General features: G+C 42.3%; 1 protein-coding gene across 2 annotated transcripts in view; it reads left to right on the top strand.

The window, feature by feature from the left end:
• Nucleotides 1-20272, top strand: part of LOC140737298 (retinoic acid receptor RXR-gamma-B-like) — a 272784-nt gene that overhangs the window by 14440 nt on the left and 238072 nt on the right. The window contains exon 1 of one of the 2 annotated variants that reach the window (XM_073063701.1): nucleotides 2212-2247. The exons of the other annotated variant lie outside the window; for it this stretch is intronic. Coding sequence (XP_072919802.1) covers nucleotides 2227-2247 — 21 coding nt within the window. The 5' untranslated portion in view covers nucleotides 2212-2226. Of the gene's footprint in view, nucleotides 1-2211; nucleotides 2248-20272 lie in introns of those variants that run through there. 2 annotated transcript variants of the gene reach the window in all.

A 20272-nucleotide genomic window follows, 5' to 3' on the forward strand; every position in this document is an offset into this window, starting at 1 on the left:
AATCTACACCCTGGGTCCTGTCCTATCCTTCTCCATAATTATATTGAAACTAATGGCATTGTGATCACTGGACCCGAAGTGCTCCCCAACACGTACCTCCGTCACCTGACCTATTTCATTCCTTAAAGAAGATCCAACACTGCCCCTTCTCTAATTAGTACCTCTATGTATTGCTGCAAAAAACTATCCTGCACACATTTTACAAACTCCAAACCAGCAATCCCTTTTAAAGTATGGGCTTCCCAGTCTATGTGTGGAAAATTAAAATCTCCCACAATCACAACCCTGTGCTTACTACAAATATCTGCTATCTCCTTGCAAATTTGCTCCTCCCAATTCTCGCTCCCCATTAGGTGGTCTATAATACACCCCTATAAGTGTTACTACACCTTTCCCATTCCTCAGTTCTACCCAAATAGTCTCCCTAGACGAGCCCACGAATCTATCCTGCCAGAGTACCACTGTAATATTTTTTCTGACAAGCAACGCAACACCTCTCCCTCTTGTCCCTCCGATTCTATCACACCTGAAGCAACGAAATCCAGGAATATTTAGTTGCCAATCACACACCCCTCCTGCAACCATGTTTCACTAATAGCTACAACATCATATTTCCAGGTATCAATCTATGTTCTAAGCTCATCCACCTTTCTTACAATGTTGTGCCGACCCTCAAACCCTGCCTCCATATAACCAAAGTTGGTGGTAAGTACGGCAAATACAATGTTGGCATTCATTTTACAAGAACTGGAATATTAAAGCAAGAGTATAAAGTTGATGCTTCATAAATCATTTTTCTGACTCAATTGGAAGTATTATGAACAATTTTGGGCATGTATCTAAAGAGGTGGTGGCATTGGAGATGATCCAGAGAAGATTTATGAGAATGATCCTGGGGATTAAAGGTTAATGTACGAGGACTGTTTGATGACTTTGGGTCTATATTCACTAGAGTTTGGAAGAATGATGGGGGGATCTCTGAAATTTACTGAATATTGAAAGGCCTGGATAGAGTGGACATGGAGAGGATGGAAGAGTTGAGGACCGGGGGCACAACCTCAGAATAAAAGGATGTTCCTTTAGGGCAGGGATAAGAATGATTTTCTTTAGCCAAAAAGTGGTGAATCTCAGGAATTCATTGAGTGAAACAGCTGTAGAGGCCAAGTCATTGGATATATTTAAAGTGAAGCTTGATAGGTTCTTGACGAGTGTAACCCCCTGGGTCACCTCAGGCTCGCTCAGCTTGTTCTCGTCTAAGGGGAGCAGCCTTCGGCCCCGCCAAACTGGGTAATCAGCTGGTGTGGATGTTGTGTGATGTCCCCGCCTCACCCAAAAACAGACAGTACACCATATGCAATTAAATGAGTACAATTTATAAAGGTTACTATAACTAAGTGATTAATAACGATACAGTATATATGAAGGAAAAAAAATAAAGAAAAGGCGCCAAACTTATCAAAGTCCAAACCACTTCGTGCACAACCGTTGGAGCTCAATTACTGAAGTCTTCTGGCCACCATTTGATCCCCTCTGAACTCCTCGACTCGCAGCTTAGGACCATCCGAAGTGGTCAACCAAGCAGATCTCGCTTCATCTCCTCTCCTCGGGGTACCTCCTGGCCTTGGACCCCTGCTTGGGGTCCGTTCCTCGCCCAGTTTACAGCATCGCGCCCTCTCTCTCTCTCAACCCCTCGCGCCGATCTCCCCAAAAGCCCGCCAACAATAGCTTTCAGACTCAGAAGAAATAACAACATTAATCCCAATTGGTTTACAAAGGAATACAATTCTCGTTATCAATAAATTTTAACCCAAACAAGCTTCCAGCACTCTCTCGCAACAAAGAAGCATTCCTACTTTTAACAAAACAAAGAAGCCATTTTGATTACATACACAGTAACAAAGAAAAAGAAGAAATCCCCTTTACACGAGTAAGGGTTTCAAGGTTGCAAGGAGAATGCAGAAGAATGGGATTTAGAGGGAAAATAAATCAACCATGATTAATGTTGAAACATACTTAAGGAGGCAAATGACCTAATTCTGCTGCTATCTCTTGTGGTCTTGTATTTGCAATCTGTAACATTACAATTAGTTTGTTCTAATATTTCCACTTTTAGGGTCGAGGCAAAGCAAACATTTATTGCCTAACCCTAGTTGCTCTAGAGATGGTAAAAAAACCCTGCAGATTCTGGAAATCAGAAATAAAAACTGAAAATGCCGGAAATACTCAATGGATCAGGCAACATCTGTGGTACGTAGAACACAGAATAGTACAGCACAGTACAGGCCCTTCGGCCCACAATGTTGCGTCGACACTTAGATCCTGCCTCTCATATAATCCCCCACCTTAAATTCCTTCATATACCTGACTCGTAGTCTCTTATAATTTCACTAGTGTATCTGCCTCCACCACTGACTCAGGCAGTGCATTCCACGCACCAACCACTCTGAGCAAAAAAACTTCCTCTAATATCCCCCTTGAACTTCCCACCCCTTACCTTAAAGCCATGTCCTCTTGTATTGAGCAGTGGTGACCTGGGAAAGAGGCGCTGGCTGTCCACTCTATCCATTCCTCTTAATATCTTGTATACCTCTATCAGTTCTCCTCTCATGGAAAGAAAAACAAAGTCAATGCTTCTGGTGTAAATGCCTTTATCAGGAATTGGTTCTTTTATCTGAAACATTTACTGTTTCTCTTTCCACTGCTGAATCCACTAAGTATTTCTAGAACTTCCTGTTTTTGTCTTTGAGAAGGTGAGAAGGGTGAGCCATCCTCTTGATCTACTGCAGTCACTCTGCTGATGATGGTCCCAGAGCGCTGTTGGGAAGGGAGTTCCAGGATTCATAACCACAAGCATGGTGGGCCAGTGGTAATCTTCCAAATCAGGATGATGTGCAACTTGGAAACTTGTCAAGCTGAGGAGGGAGCAGTTATTGATAGGTGACACTAAAATTGGTGGTACAGTGGACAGTGAAGAAGGTTATCTAAGATCTTGATGGACTTTAATTCCGATAAATGCGAGGTGTTTTATTTTGGCAGGATGTTACACAGTAAATGATAGGGCCTTGGAGAGTATTATTTAAGACCATATGACAGGAGCAAAATTAGGCCATTCATCCCATTGAGTCTGTTCCTCCATTTCATCATGGCTGATATATTTCCCTCTCAACCCCATTCTCTTGCCTTCTCACCATATCCTTTCATGCTTTGACTAATCAAAAACCTATCAACCTCCACCTTAAATGTACCCATTGACCTGCACAGCTGCCTGTGTCAATGTATTCCACTGATTCACCACCCTCTGACTAAATAAATTCCTCCTCATCTCCATTCTAAATGGGCATGCCTCTCTTTTGAGGCTGTACCTTCTGGTACTAGACTTCCCCCACCAAAGGAAACATCTTCCTAATATCCACTTTATTTAGGCCTTCCAACATTGGATAGGTTGTAATGAGATCCCCCTCATTCTTCTAAATTCTAGTGAGTACAGGCCCAGAGCCTTCAATTGCTGCTTATATGATAACTTTAATTTTCGGAATCATTCTTGTGAATCTCCTCTGAACCCTCTCCAATGACAGCTCATCCTTTCTTAAATACGGGTCCCAAAACTCTTGAAATGAATGTTAGCATTGCATTTGTCTTCCTCACCAGCAACTCAACCTGCAATTTAACTTTTAGGAAATCCTGCACGAGGGCTCCCAAATCCTCTGTATCTCGGATTTTTGAATGTTTGCCTATTTAGAAAAGAGTCTATGCTTTTATTCCTTCCATCAGAGTGCATGACCATACACTTTCTGACATGATATTCCATCTGCCATGTCTTTGCCCCTACTCCTAACTTAGCCAAGTCTTTCTACAGCCTCTACTACCTCAACATTACCTGTCCCTCCACCTATCTTTGTATCATCCAGAAACTTGGCCACAAAGCCAATAATTTCATCTTCTAAATCATTGACATACCACGTAAAAAGAAGCGATTACACCAAAGACCTCTGTGGAGCACCAGTAGTCACTGGCAGCCAATCTGAATAAGATCCCTTTATTCCCATTCTTTGCCTCCTGCCAATCAGCCAATGCTCTATCCATGCTAGTACCTTTACTGTAATACCCTGTGCTCTTGTTTAGCAGCCTCATATGCAGCACTGATTTGCTGTATCATCTGACAATCTTACTATACACCACCTGAGCTTTTATACCGACATCCATATTCTCAGCCCTATCATCCCATCCCCCTCCCAAAGTAGTTTAAACCCACCCCAACAACTCTAGCAAATCTGCCTGCAAGGTTATTTAGGTGTAATTTGTACCATTTATACAGGTCGTACCTTCCCCAGAAGAGATGCCAATGATCCAGAAATTTGAAACCCCAGCCCCTGCACCAGTTCCTCAGCCAATACATTTATCTGTCAAATCATCCTATTCTTGCGCTCGTTGGCACATGGCACAGACAGCGATCCAGAGATTGTTACCCTGGATGTCCTTCTTTTCAGCTTTCTACCTAGTTTTCTAAATTCTCTCTTTAGGACTGCCTTTCTTTTCCTTGCTATTTCATATGTAGCTTGAGCTTATATATTGTCAGGCGGGCGGCTCTGCAGTGGTAACTGAAGGAAGAAAGCAAGGTGAAGGAGTGGAGATGTTTAGAACATAAGGAATATACAATGATTCACTGCTTCACAACCTCATCAACCCCAGTTTGATCCTGGGATGAGTGCTGTCTGTGTGGAGTTTGCATGTTTTCCTTCTGAGCTTGCTCTTAGATATTCCGATTTCTTCTCACATCCCAAAGACGTGTCAGTGAGTTAATCAGCTGCAGTGAGTAGGCCATAAAAAGTGCAGATAGAAGTGTGGGAAGAAGAGGTTACAAGGAAATTTAGTGGGGGGGATGGGATTGTTTTGTAAATTGGTATAGGCTCAATGGGACTTCTGTGTCATGAGGTAGTGTGGAAAACTTGGCACAGCCGACTGTGGATAGATGAAATTTCTGGAGCCCAGAACTGAAAGAGCACAGAACACTCACTGGGGTCTGGAACTGGAGGAGATTATGGGGATAAAGAGTGATGAGGCTGGGAGGTTTATGAAGGCATAATAATTCAAAACTATCAGAATACCTTTGCCAATGAATGGTGCTGTAACCAATTCAAGGAGGTGACTAGCAACAAGAAGTTAAAAATGACAAGAGGTAAAATATAATGTGAAGGGTTGCTCTGCACTTATTACAAATGTACTTCACAATACCACCCTCAGTCACACCCCCAAACCCTGACACTGCCTTAGCTATTCTGGTGAGCTGGAGACAGCTGGAACAAATCCAAGATCATTGTGGTGTAATGGCCTTTCCAGTCAAACTATCCAATATCATATATCAAATATCATATATCAATATCATATATCAAAGTTCAAAAGTTAAAATTTCAAAGTACATTTATTTTCAAAGTATGTATAAAATATGCAGCCTTGGGATTAGTCTGCTTACAGGCAGCCACAAAACAAACCTGAAGAAACTCAATTTAAAAAAAGACCACAACCAATGTGCAGAGAGAGAGGGAAAAAACAAATCAAATTAAATCATACAAACAATAAAGCATATTGGACATATTCTGTCTAATCAACAACCAAATCAGGACCACATCTAGGGTGAACGAGGTGATAGAACTTCTGCAGCAATCAAATTCAAAAGGGGGAAAGGAAGTGCAATAATCTTGAAAGTATTCGGAATAAAATTTAAAACACAGGGATTGGAGAGTAAAGAGAGGCAGGGAAGACGGAGATACAAGAAGTGGAGATAAGGATGGCATTAGAATAAGGGATTTTCTTTGTGTGGGGAAGCTGCAAAGGTTCTGTCTATAGGGAAGATATAACGTGTTCAAAGATACAACAGTTAGCAGTGTTATGTTGGGAGTGTGGTTTTGGGCGTCTGGTTAGGAGTGTAAAAGGTCTGGCAAAAGGATGTGGCAATATGTGTGAGCATATTTGTACCACCACAGTCTAGTATTGGGTGTATGTAATGGGTATTTAACAATGGGAGTATGGGTGCAATGTACAGGTAGTACTGGATTTATGACTGGTACAAGTGGAGAGGAAAAGCAAATTAATTACAGCCAATCTGTTTAAAGAAGAGTGAGATGAATGAAGATAGAGGAGGGAGAGATGGAATTACTTGGTAGTGAACAGTGAATAAAAATAGAAAGGCTCCATTTGCTCCTCCAGATGTAGCACACCTTCAAATAAACTGACAGTCCATTTGCCATCCAGATATTGGAGGTAACAGACCAGCTAATCACAAAACTCTGACCCCAGGACATCCTGAAGAACTTTGCATCTGCTCCAGGAATACTGAAATAGAGCTTGTGTCCCAGTGTAAAAAGGTGCATAGCTAATTTATATACAGGTTTCCCCCACTAGTCGAAGGTAGAGAGTTCCTATGAAACAGTTCGTAAGCCGGAATGTTGTAAAGTGAAGAAGCAATTACCATTTATTTATATGGAAAAAATCTGTGAGCGTTCGCAGACCCAAAAAATAACCTACCAAATCATGCCAAATAACACATAAAACCTAAAAAGCAGTAACATATAGTAAAAGCAGGAATGATCTGATAAATACACAGCCTATATAATGTAGGAATACCTTTCTACAATTATTGCAGCACTCCACCGCAGTGAAAATCTCACGCAAGCGCTCTCGGCAGCACTCGCAGCAAAAACACACGGTGCAAGCGCTCCCGGCAGAAGCACTCTTTCCAGTAACCTTTTAAGCTATAGAGCTACCAAGTAACACATAAAAGTACACAGCCTATATAAAATAGAAATAATGTACGCCCAGTGTAGTTTCACTTAACCGGAATCAGGAAGACAGTGAGGACACTGATGATGGTGTGTTAGGCTGAGTCGTCGGAGGTTGGGGTGGTGGGAGGTAGAGGAGATTGGGGTGCCATCTCATCGTCGTCTGTTTCCCATCAGGGCAGGCAGGTCACCTTCTTCTGTGTCTGCCTGCCTCAATGTCAAAGGTCGGGGTTCATCGTCTGCTATGGCTGATCTGGAAGGCTTGAAAGACGACAGTATGCTTGACTGCTTAGCCTCGTGCATTTTTCTATCATACAGTTCTTTGTAAGCACTCAAACCATCCTGCAAATATGCCCTAAACCTACGTACCCTTTCAAAATTAAAGTCATACTTTTCTGCAATCATTGCAGCGTTGTCAATCGCAATTGCTTCCCGTTCAGTTCCTGGACATCTTCACTTTTGCGTTCACTTTCAATTGTTATCCTTTCCTCTTCATCAGCTCTTCATCTGTCAGTTCTTGGTCGTGGGATGCCAAAACCTCTTCAACATCATCTTCGTCAACTTCCTCAAACCCTCAGCCAAACTCACTATGTCCTTACTTTGTTCACCTTGATCAAAACACTTAATTATGTCTAGTTTTACGCTGTGTAACACCCTTACGCGCTCTTTTAGGCTTTTCTGATACCTTGGAACTCATCTTGCTAACGGATGCACACAATAAATTGACATAAAGCACAGATGCTCACAGGCACGTGTTTAAGCAATGCCGGCTAGAATACAGTTCCGGGGGAGGAGTTTGGCTGCTCGATGTGCGCAGCCTTTTTTCGTAACAGTGAAAACACTTTCTGTTAGCAAAAACAGGTAACTAATGTAGGTCTTTCATAACAGCGAGTTGACGTAAAGCGAACGTTTGAAAAATGGGGGACACCTGTAAAGCAAGGTGCTATGAGTTATGACCTAACAAAGAGCATATCTTCTATGATATTTGTCGATGATTGGTGACCAGGACATGAAGATTTGTGCCCGTATCTTGACTGTAGTCAATAGATGAGCACTTCAAAAAAGAGGTGGGCTGTTCTGCAGTGGAGCCTAGTACTGACCCACCAGTGTCTGTAGCCATTGTTCTGCAATTAAGGACAGAGCTCTCAGCCAGACAATCTTGCTGACTGCATGCAATTGAGTCACTTTAATGAACTTCTCCAAGCAATACCCCTTTTCCTGTGGAGAATTAAAACCCCAAGTTGTCCATAAAGAGTGGTGTGTGTGGTCAGTGCAGCAGGTGAACACTGTGCTGTTATATCCCTGCTACACAGCAGGGAGCTGAGGAGATCGCATTCCAGGCATTGTTTGAATGTAGAAGAACTAACATTGGATCTGCAGACAGCAGATGGAAAACCAGTCAACATCTGAGGAGACAATTTCAAGGTAACTGTGATAAGCAATTCACCATCCCATCATAAGGCAGCAGGGAGGGAAGTAGAACAGAGAAAATTATAGGGCAACTAGTCTGACCAGTGGTTGGGAAGATGTGGAGTCCATTATTAAGGATGAAGTTTCAGGATATTGGAGGCACATAATGAAGTAGGCCAAAGTCAGTATGGTTTCCTTAAGGGGAAATCTTGCCTGACAAATCTATTGGAATTATTTGAAGAAATAATAAGTATGATAGACAAAGGATGACAGTGGTCAAGTGTGTTGGCTCCTCTGGCTCCACAGGTGATACATTTGTTGTAAAAAAAAATACTACTTATAACAATGATTAGTGAGGCACAGAGAGATCTGTATTTACTGACAAGTACCTTTATTGTTTAACAAGTGCATGAATTCATACACTAAATACTTTGTGTGTGTGCACACCTACTAAGTATCCCTGACTCTCCAGAATAGCCAAAGAATAGCAAAGGTATCACCTAGGCAAAGGAGTTTACGCTGGCTAGGCTTTCCTTTTTGTCCCGATTCACTCACCATGTGTTTCACACAGGGTTGCTCACGCTTGTATCTGCTATGTTTATTCTTCAAAGTTACCGCTGCCAGCACACACAAAGCATCCACTTTTATATCCATTCCTTATCAATTCAAATAACGCATTCCAGTGTCATTGGCCACAGAATCAGAATCAGATTTATTATCACCGAGATGTGACGTGAAATTTGTTAACTTAGCAGCAGTAGTTCAATGAAATACATAATCTAGCAGAGAGAGAAAAAATAATAATAAAAAATAAAATAAACATAATAAGTAAACAAGTAAATCAATTATGTATATTGAATAGATTTTTTTAAATGTGCAAAAGCAGAAATACTGTATATTTAAAAAAGTGAGGTAGTGTCCAAAGCTTCAAATGCCCATTTAGGAATCGGATGGCAGAATGGAGGAAGCTGTTCCTGGATCACTGAGTGTGTGCCTTCAGGCTTCTGTATCTCCTACCTGATGGTAATAGTGAGAAAAGGGCATGCCCTGAGTTCTGGAGGTCCTTTATAATGGACACTGCCTTTCTGAGACTCTGCTCCCTAAAGATGTCCTGAGTTCAGGTCATGTGTCTGTCCTTTAACACCTTGTTATTGGCTCTGCTCAAGCCAGCATCCATTCACAAATCTGCATGTTATAGCCAACCAACTCACAATAACTTCTTATTTGGAAATGATTACCTGAAGAATCATTGTATCTTCTTTAAAACATTGATCAAGCCCAGCATGTCAAGCTCACAAAATGGAGAATTGTGAAGAATATCTTCACAAAATTGCAGCCTCCATCCCCAAGCATGTGGCAAGAACAAAGACAATTAGTCTGTCTGCTTCCACTGTCCTTGATTCATTTGAATTCACTGATTTGTAGATTGTCATTCTTTCTGGCCAGCACATTGGTGATAGATGTTAAGGTATTTCTTCAAGATGGCCTGGTTGAAATCCCCAACAATGATAGGGCATCAGGGTGCACTGTTTCGTGCCTGCAGATAACAGAGCTCAGCAACTCCAGAGCCTGCCTGACATTGACCTAAGGAGGAATGTACATCACTGCCAGGATAATGGTAGAAAAATGGATGACATTTGACCACTTGATGTTCCCGGTTGGGTAAACACGATTGAGACTCAACTGCCATGTCTGTGCACCAGGAGGAGTTAATAATTGAGCATACTCCACCTCCACTGCATTGAAAAGATTAGGTTGTGCAGGCTTTATGGTGAATGGCAAAACTCTCGAGCTGTAGTGCTGTATCTGAAATGGTGGGAATTAATCATGTTTCCATGGAGCAATGTACGCAGCAGTTCCTGATGCCTCTCTGGTACTGCAATCTTACTCTGAGGTCTTCAATTTTATTTTGTACATTCGCCAGCAGGATAATTGGTCTAAGGCCTCAGCCAGTGATGTTCACATTCCAGATGCTACCTCTTGCAAGCTTACCATGGTAAAATCCTTTGCTAATGATATTTTACCTTTTGCAGTGCTTGTGTACCCATTGTTGCATCCACTGTCACCTCCATGTCCACATGCTCAATCTATATGAATCTCTTTGCAAACTTTGTTTCAGATTGAGCTTATTGTCATGTGCACAAGTATGGAGATATCCTGGTACAATGAGAAACTTGCCTGCTCCAGCATCAGAGGTACATAGGTGCAGATTACACGCAGAATATAAATTACATGATAGTAACGAGAGAGGAGGAAAATAGAAAATGCAAATAAACAAGAAAAATGCAGAGACAAGTTCATTGTAGTACAAGAGATGGTCTTTAGTGTTCCATTGCTGGGGTAGGATTAGAATTGCATAGATCATTTCAAGAACCTGATGGTTGTCAAAAACCATTGGTGGTGTGGGAGTTAGCATTAGTACCTCCTGCCCAATGGTAGCGGCGAGAAGAAGGCATGATATGTGTGGTAAACTATGTATACCTGTCTGGACACGCCCCTCTGCTGACTGCTCCTGTGGCTCCTCCCACAGACCCCTGTATAAAGGCGATTGGAGGCACTGTTCCTCCCTCAGTCTCCGAGATGCCGTGCTCCGTTTTGCTCCTAATAAAAGCCTATCGTTAACCTCCCGTCTCCAAGAGTTATTGATGGTGCATCAATGTGTATTGTTGGGATCCTTAAAGATAAATGCTGTGTTCTTCAGGCACTGATTCCTGTAGATGCTGTTGATGGTGGGGTGGGCTGTGCCCATGATGGATCCAGCTGTGTCCACCACTCTCTGCAGCCTCTTCTTTTTGTGTGATGAAATTTCTGTACCAGGCCATGATGCAATGAAATATAGAAAACCTACAGCACAATACAGGCCCTTCGGCCCACAAAGCTGTGCCGAGCATGTCCTTACCTTAGAAACTACCTTGGGTTACCCATAGCCCTCTATTTTTCTAAGCACCATGTACCTATCCAGGAGTCTCTTAAAAGACCCTATGGTATATGCCTCCACCACCGTTGCCGGCAGTCCATTCCACGCACTCAGTACTCTCTGCATAAAAAAAACTTACCACTGACGTCTCCTCTGTACCTACTTACAAGCACCTTAAAACTGTGCCCTCTCGTGCTAGCCATTTCAGTCCTGGGAAAAAGCCTCTGACTATCCACATGATCAATGCTTCTCATCATCTTATACACCTCTATCAGGTCACCTCTCAACCTTAATTGCTCCAAGCAGAAGAGGCTGAGTTCACTCAACCTATTCTCATACCGCATGCCCCCCAATCCAGGCAACATCCCTGTAAATCTCTTCTGCATCATTTCTACAGTTTCCACATCCTTCCTGTAGTGAGGCGACCAGAACTGAGCACAGTACTCCACTGACCAGGGTCCTATATAGCTGCAACATTATCTCTCGGCTCCTAAACTCAATCCCACGATTGATGAAGGCCAATGCACCGTATGCCTTCTTAACCACAGAGTCAACCTGCGCAGCAGCTTTGGGTGTCCTATGGACTCAGACCCCAAGCCTTTGATCCTCCACACTGCCAAGAGTCTTACCATTAATGCTATATTCTGCCATCATATTTGACCTACCAAAATGAACCACACTTACCTGAGTTTAACTCCATCTGCCACTTCTCAGCCCAGTTTTGCATCTTATAAGTGTCCTGCTGTAACCTCTGACAGCTTTCCACACTATCCACAACACCCACAACCTTTGTGTCATCAGCTAATTTACTAACCCATCCCTCCACTTCCTCATCCAGGTCATTTATAAAAATCATGAAGAACAGGGCTCCCAGAACAGATCCCTGAGGCACACCACTTGTCAACAACCTCCATGCAGAATATGACCCTGTCTACAACCACTTTTTGCCTTCAGTGGGCAAGCCAGTTCTGGATCCACAAAGCAATGTCCCCTTGGATCCCATGCCTCCTTACTTTCACAATAAGCCTTGCATGAGGTGCCTTATCAAAGGCCTTGCTGAAATCCATATACACTATATCTACTGCACTACCTCCTTCAATGTGTTTCATCATATCCTCAAAAAATTCAGTCAGACTCGTAAGGCACGACCTGCCTTTGACAAAGCCATGCTGGCTATTCCTAATCATATTATGCCTCAACAAATGTTCATAATCTCAGAATCTTTTCCATCAACTTACCAACCACTGAAGTAAGACTCAATTTCCTGGGCTATCTCTACTCCCTTTCTTGAATAAGGGAACAACATCTGCAACCCCCCAATCCTCTGAAACCTCTCTCATCCCTGTTGATGTAAAGATCATCACCAGAGGCTCAGCAATTTCCTCCCTTGCTTCCCACAGTAGCCTGGGGTACACCTCGTCCGGTCCCGGTGACTTACCTAACTTGATGCTTTCCAAAATCTCCAACACATCCTCTTTCTTAATATCTACATGCTCAAGCTTTTCAGTCCGCTCTTTTCGGGTCCTTCCTGCTGGCCTTACAATCTCTATCATTACCTGGATTTTTGAACCTTTCGTAAGCTTTTCTTCTTGACTAGATTTACAATGGCCTTTGTACACCACGATTCCTGTATCCTACCAATTAGTCAGGATACTTTCAACATTGTATCTGTAAATCCTCCTTGGCTCTTTCTTTCAATCCTAGCCTTGTATCCTTAGTGAAATAAGTACATTATACTTACCGTTCAACTAAGTGTTAATGAGGAGGGTCTAATTTTGATCCCTCAGATGTCTAACAGCAGTTTTTGCAATGTAAGTGCCAAGAAATCTCATCAAGTTGCTTCTCAAGTGGAGACAAGCGGTAGAACACAGCAAGGAAATGCTGAGCTCAGTCAATGAGCTTGAGATTATGCCAGCACTCATACTGAGAATTCTGTTGGACAATGAGCAGAGGGCAGCTCAGGGGCATAACAAGAAAAGCCACAGCCTCATAGTTTCAGAGACCCAGGTTCAATACCAACTTCAGGTAGTGTCTGTGTACATTGTGAACATTTTCACTGACAGCACTGATTTCCTCCCAAGTCCCAGCAATGTGAAGGTCATTTGGGTTAATTGGCTGCTGTAAGTTTACTGCTTGTGTACATTTGTGGTGAGACATAGACATATGAGAGAGAATAGGTTACAAGCAAGCAAGTGGAGTATTGGATCAATGGGTCTGGTCTGGAAGCTGGCACAGACTTGCTTCTCTGTCATCTGAAAAATACTAACAAATTCTAGGCCAAGTTACTACTTATTAATGAATGAATTCCAGCATTTTCCTCGCGCAAGGAGAGCAGACAGCCCAATGTTTCCTGCTGTCACTCTCTCCCTTGCTGATTGAGATTTTAGAGTCGTCTTACAAACAACTGGGTTTGTTCCAGGCTCTGGGAGATTGTGAACATAATGCAGGTCTCGTGTTTGACAGGGAGTGTTTCTCGCTATGGGAGAATCTTGGAGCAGCTTAAGAGTAAGCAATTTCCCATTAGAACAGAGATGAGAGGAGATATTTCCTCTGAAGATGGTAGATCTCTGAGAATCTATTCTTCAAAGCGTGACAGAAGCAGAGTCTTTGAATACCTTGAAGTTGAAAGTAGAGATAGTCTTAATAAGTAAGTATTTTAAGTAAGAGAGATAAAAATTCCCATGGGTAGAAAGGAATGTGAATGAAGGTTACCTTTGTGTGGAATTGCCAGGCAGAGTTGGGTGAGTGTGTTTCCCTTCCCCAGGGACAGTTATGCATCAGCTGGCTCCTGGCATCAATCCAGCAGCTTATCTGATCTTGTCATCTGTGGTCTACCTACAACAACTTTTGGAAGTAATGTCTTTACCTAGTGACTTTTAAATTCCCCAGACTTTGGGCTTCTTGCCAGCAGATCTGCTATGGACGGTGCATACAGTATATACAGAAGCTCCGTATGCTATTTTTAAAAAAAAGTGAAAGAAATTCAGAATATACCTGATGACACTTAACAAATTTTAGTGATGCACTATAGAAAGCATCCTATCTGGATGGATCATAGCTTGCTATGGAAACTGCTCTAATCAAGACCACAATGAATTGTAGAGGATAGTGAACACAGCCCAGTTAATCATGAAAACCAGTCTCCCTACCATGCACTCCATGTGCACTTCATGCTGCCTTGGGAAAGCAGCCTGGACCCCCTCCCACCCTGGTCATTCTCATATTTGCTCAGACCTTTTTTATCTTTCTATTGGACAGAATATACAAAAGTTGAGAGCATGTACCACCAGGCTCAAGGACAGTTTCACGGATATCAGACCCTTGACAGACTTCTCGCACATTAAAAGATAAATAGATGAACTCTTGGTCTTCCAGTCTATCTTGTCATTGGTCCTTCCACTTTATTTACCTACATAGTTTGTTATATCCTGTTAAGCTCAGCCCCTCCATGTACCTATCCAACTTAAATACTATACTGTACTTGTTTCAACCACTTCCTCTGGTAGCTTATTGCATATACTTACCACTCTCTGATTAAAAATGTTGCTCATTTTAAATCTTCCGCTCTCACCATAAACCTAGTCTACCTAATTATTACCGGGAAGTTACTGGCATGGTTAGAGCATTGGCTGATTAGTAGGAGGTAGCAAGTGGGAATAAAAGGATTCTTTTCTGATTGGCTGCCTGTGACTAGTGTGTTCCGCAGGGTTCGGTGTTGGGACTGCTTCTCTTTATGCTGTATATCAATTACTTCAATGACGGAATAGATGGCCTTGATGCCAAGTTTGCAGATGATACAAAAATTGATGGGGGGTAGATAGTATTGAGGAAAGAGGAAACTGCAGAGGACTTAGATTAGGAGAATGGACAACAAAGTGGCAAGGAAATACAGTGTTGGAAAATGCATGGTCATGCACTTTGGTAGAAGAAATAAAGGTGCAGACTATTTTCTAAATGGGGAGAAAGTACAAAAATCTGAGATGCAAAGGGACTTGGGAGTCCTTGTGCAGAACACTCTAAAGGTTTGCAGGTAGAGTCGGTGGTGAGGAAGGTAAATGCAATGTTAGCATTCATTTTAAGGGGTCTAGAATACAAGAGTAAGGATGTAATGCTGAACTGTATAAGGCATTGGGGAGGTCTCACTTGGATTATTGTGAGCAGTTTTGGGACCATTGACTATGATTGTTCTTAGCAAATCTTTCTACAGAAGTGAATTGCCATTGCCATCACGAGGAAATCTGCAGATGCTGGAAATTCAAACAACACACACAAAATGCTGGTGGAACACAGCAGGCCAGGCAGCATTTATAGGAAGAAGCACTGTCGAAATGTCAGATGCTGCCTGGCCTGCTGTGTTCCACCAGTATTTTGTGTGTGTTGTTGCCATTGCCATTGCCTTTTCTGGAAAGTGCCTTTACAAAATGGGTGACCCCAGCCAATGTCAATACTCTTCAACTATTTAAGAAAGGTGGGAGGCAACAGAAAGGAAATTACAGACCTGTTAGCCTGACATCAGTGGTTGGGAAGTTGTTGGAATTGATTGTTAGGGATGAGGCTAGACAACTTGGGGCACCCTTTGAGAGAAAGGTAGTGCAGTCTGATGTGATGTGCTTTGGAAATTAAAGAAGAAAAACTCAGTTTATTAAAGAATAAAGATGCGTAGCAAGACAAATATAGCTCCTCCTCATTTAACAAAGGTAATTTTTGATGACAACATTTTTGGTTGATCTGCCACCCTTCAAGAATACTCTAACATTTTCATTTCTTTTTCCCCGGCTTAAAGCCACATACAGTTGACCATGCTGGAATACCAGTTTCTCCAGATAAATCAAAACATTCTCCATAGGTCCTTTGAAGATAAAATTATAAAGTAATTGGGGAAAGTAAAAATAAATATTAAAATTATTTTGAACTCCATGGAGCATGTGGGGATCCTCCGATATCCAGGCAATCTTTCTCTTCTTTTTTTCTTTCTTTAGATAAGGGTTAAGGGGAGGGGGGAGGGTTAATATTATTTTTCTCACTATTTTATCATCACATTTATTCTTTGTAATTTTCAAAAATTTAATAAATAAATAAAAACATTCTCCGTGGTTTGGCCTTGTGCCTTATGTATGGTCATAGCAAAGCATGACTGTATCGGGAACTGACTCCTATGAAGAGGGACATCTTCCCCTTCTGATAAATTGAGAGTAATGCTTGGGATCATGACAATGTCATTATTGAACGCATCAATGTTTATCTTTGTTATGATGCGATTGTCGTGCACTTCTTCCACCATCATTTGCGTTCCATTGCAAAGCCTTGGTGGATCCAAGTTCCTCATTGAAATGATGGGAGATCCCCTCTTCAATTCCAGTTTACGTGGCGGCAATCCAGGGAATTCGACCAAATCAAGGAATTCTGTTGGAAAATGAGTGGCATTAGCTCCTTCACTTAAGGCATTGAAGGAACAGTATTCTTTCATGATTCCAGGGAAGCGTCTAATGCATGTGAAGTTTATTTTTCGCATCATTTCATTGAGAGGAACCAAGATAGAGTTCCTCGAGAACAGATCTGCAGGATTGTCAAATGTCGGGTAGATGAAATCAATGCATTCTTCCATAGTTTTTGCTGGCAGAATCATATTTTCAGGTAATTCGACTTCATCGTTTTCATTTTTCTCAATCTTGTCTTCTCCAACATCCAATAAGAACTCAGAATATCGTCCTTCTACCTCACTCAATGGCATGTTTCTCTTCAATTGAAACTTGATGAAGCTTCTCCATAAGTAGGATTTTTTTATGCATGAATTCTCCACATCAGCGTCACTTCCGCATTTCACAACTGCTAGAAACTGATGGAAATTGCCACAGCAAATGGTTAAAGTACCCCCAAAGGCCTCATTCTTGCCGCATACATCATGAAGAGCCCAGTCCACGGCTTCAGAGCTCTCCCTCCTAATCATGGGGCACTCATCCCAGACAATAAGCCTCGCAGTTTGGAGTAAATTTGCAGTATTGGTGTTTTTATTGATGTTACAAAGGGCATCTTCATTGACTTTGAGGGGTATTTAGAATCTTGAATGTGCTGTCCTACCACCAGGCATCAATGTTGCTGTAATACCTGATGATGCTACAGCAATAGCAACACCTCCATCTCCCCTAACTTTAGCGAGGATCAAGTTGATAATAAATGTCTTGCCCGTCCCTCTTGGTGCATCAATGAAAATCATTGAAGAGAGATTCCTTTCCAAGCAGTCGCACACATATTCATATACTTCTCTTTGCTCTTTATTCAATAGGGGCTCCTTCTGTCAAACAAATTCCTGCTGTTCGTCTCTGTTGTATTGCAGTTCACGCAATAATTCCAGATTGCCAGCACTTTGAGTAATTGTACCAATTTTTTTGGTGTTGGCAAGTCATATTCTTAAAGTGTTTTGCCCAAGTTCTCAAGTTGCTCTTGGAAATACAGAAGAACTTGTCTATGATGCCTCTCATTGATCATGATATTAGGATCATTGATAGTTCTCCTCTCCATTTTTAAGAAATCTTCAGACATTGCATTCTTGAACTGGTTCCATAATTGCTGTGGATTGTTGATTTCAGTGTTTGTTAGCAAGACAACAAACAGATGTCTCATTGCTCTGGGCATTCTTGTTTTCTCTGCTTCTTCCATAGTTTCCTGCCAATGATCGTCAGCTTGAAACAATCCTCTCTCTCTGCAGACATCTTTGAATGATGGAAGGATATCTCCATCATGTATTTTCAATGAATCGAAAGATACTGGTCCCTTTATGTGATGAAGAAGAAGTCTCAAATAGTAGAGGTCACTACTTCGTGGAGAAACAGTATACACTCAACCCAGAACATTTGCTTCAAAAATCCCGGAGTATTCTTCCACTCTTTTCCCCATTCTCCTTCTTTCCCATCTCTTATTAGTCCAAGTGTAGAACTTGGGAATATCCACATAGTACAGGGTTCTTGCAAATGGATCACGAGTGCAAAGATCCATGAATTCCGTTAAAGTGGTTCTCGCCATATCATTATTCAGTTGCACAGCAGCATTATCACGAAAGAATACTTGATGCTGTTGGGGAAGGTGCACTTGAAGGCGAACAACGGCTGGTTCCCTCTCGTGAATTGGAAATTCAAGTATCGATCCGACAGCTTCAGAGGGCCCAATATATCTGCCTGTGTGATTTCATCTTCTCTATTCACTGCAAAAATTGCCCGATCACTCAAAGGTGGAATCCGCTCTGTGAGCATCGATAGGCGCTGCTGAGGCTGCCCATGAGCATGCATCGTGGTGCCGCGTCCCGATTTCCATCTTGGCTGACATTGGCTCTCGGGTGAAAACAGGGCAGTTAATTTTGGCGAGTGAACAATTTTATACAAATATATCACCCTGAATTTTGCCTACATTCTGTAAGTTAGTGCATTTTAAGTCGATTTAGCCAAAAGTAGTGCCGCTGTAATGCACTGTTTGCACTAGTTGGAAGTCACAAACAGACAGACAGAGCATGAGAGTTTTAGTATTATATTGATAGATTACAGAGTACCTGGAGGCACATGACAAATTAGGCCAAAGCCAGCATGATTTCATAGAAACATAGAAAACCGACAACACAATACAGGCCCTTCGGCCCACAAAGCTGCGCCGAAAATGTCGTCACCTTAGAACTACCTGGGCTTACCCATACCCATAGTTTCATGAAAGGAAAATCCTGCCTGACTAACTTGCTGCAATTTTTTGAGGAAATTACAAGCAGGGTAGACAAAGGAGGTACAGTGGATGTGGTGTACTTGGATTTTCAGAAGACCTTTGACAAGGTGCCGCACGTGAGACTGCTTAGCAAGATAAGAGTCCATGGAATTACAGGGAAGTTACTAGCATGGGTGGAGCATTGGCTGATCAGCAGAAAACAGAGAGTGGGAATAAAGGGATCCTATTCTGGCTGGCTGCCTGTTACCTTTGGAGTTCCACAGGGGTCGGTGTTGGGACCATTTTTATAATGTATGCCAGTCACTTGGACTATAGGATTAATGGATTTGTGGCTAAATTTGCTGATGATACAAAGATAGGTGGAGGAATGAGTAGTGTTAAGGAAACAGAGCCTGCAGAAAGACTTAAATAGGTTAGGGGAATGGGAAAAGAAGTGGCAAATAAAATACAATGTTGGAAACTGTATGGTCATGTACTTTGGTGGAAGAACTAAACGGGAAGACTATTATTTAGATGAGGAGAGAATTCAAAATGCAGAGGGACTTGGGAGTCCTTGTGCAAGATACCCTTAAGGTTAACCTCCAGGTTGAGTCGGTGGTGAAGAAGGCAAATGCAACGTTGGCATTTATTTCTAGAGGAAAAGAATATAAGTGCATTGATGTGATGTTGAGGCTCTATAAGGCACTCGTGAGACCACACCAGGAGAATGAGGGGGGAATCTCATAGAAACATTCTAAATGTTAAAAGGCCTGAACAGATTAGATATGGCAAAGTTATTTCCAATGGTAGGGGATTCTAGGACAAGAGGGCATGACTTCAGGGTTGAAGGACGTCCATTTAGAACAGAGATGCAGAGAAATTACTTAGTCAGAGGGTGGTAAATCTGTGGAATTTGTTGTCACAAGTGGCTGTGGGGGCCAAGTCATTGGGTGTATTTAAGTCAGAGATAGCTAGGTTCTTGATTAGCCTGTGTATCAATGGGTATGGGGAGAAGGCAGGGGGAGTGGGGATGACTGGAAGAATGGATCACCCCATGATTGAATGGCAGAGCAGACTCAATGGGCTGAGTGGCCTACTTCTGCTCCTATATCTTATGGTCTTCAGAGATTGTCTCCTTGGTGTCAGTAGTCACATAACCGGGACTCGTGATATGCGGCAGCTGCTCATACAGCCACCCCCGCCTGTCCCCCGTGACTCTGATCGGGGGGTGCTAAGTGGATGCTACATCTTGCCCAAGGGTAACCTGCAGGCTAGCAGGGGGAAGGAGTACTTTACACCTGCTTTGGTGGAGATTTATCTCCACCCCGCCACTGTGTACAGATTAGGTAGGACAGCTAAATCTGTACACTGTACTCCAAGTGAGGTCTCACTATCATCTTATATATCCCAGTTCCAATACTCAGTGACTGATAATGGCTAGCGTTCTTGGTGAGAATGATTAGTGGGAACATTTCGCTGGCTAGTT

Source organism: Hemitrygon akajei, chromosome 12 (assembly GCF_048418815.1).
Source record: "Hemitrygon akajei chromosome 12, sHemAka1.3, whole genome shotgun sequence".
Lineage (NCBI taxonomy): Eukaryota > Metazoa > Chordata > Chondrichthyes > Myliobatiformes > Dasyatidae > Hemitrygon > Hemitrygon akajei.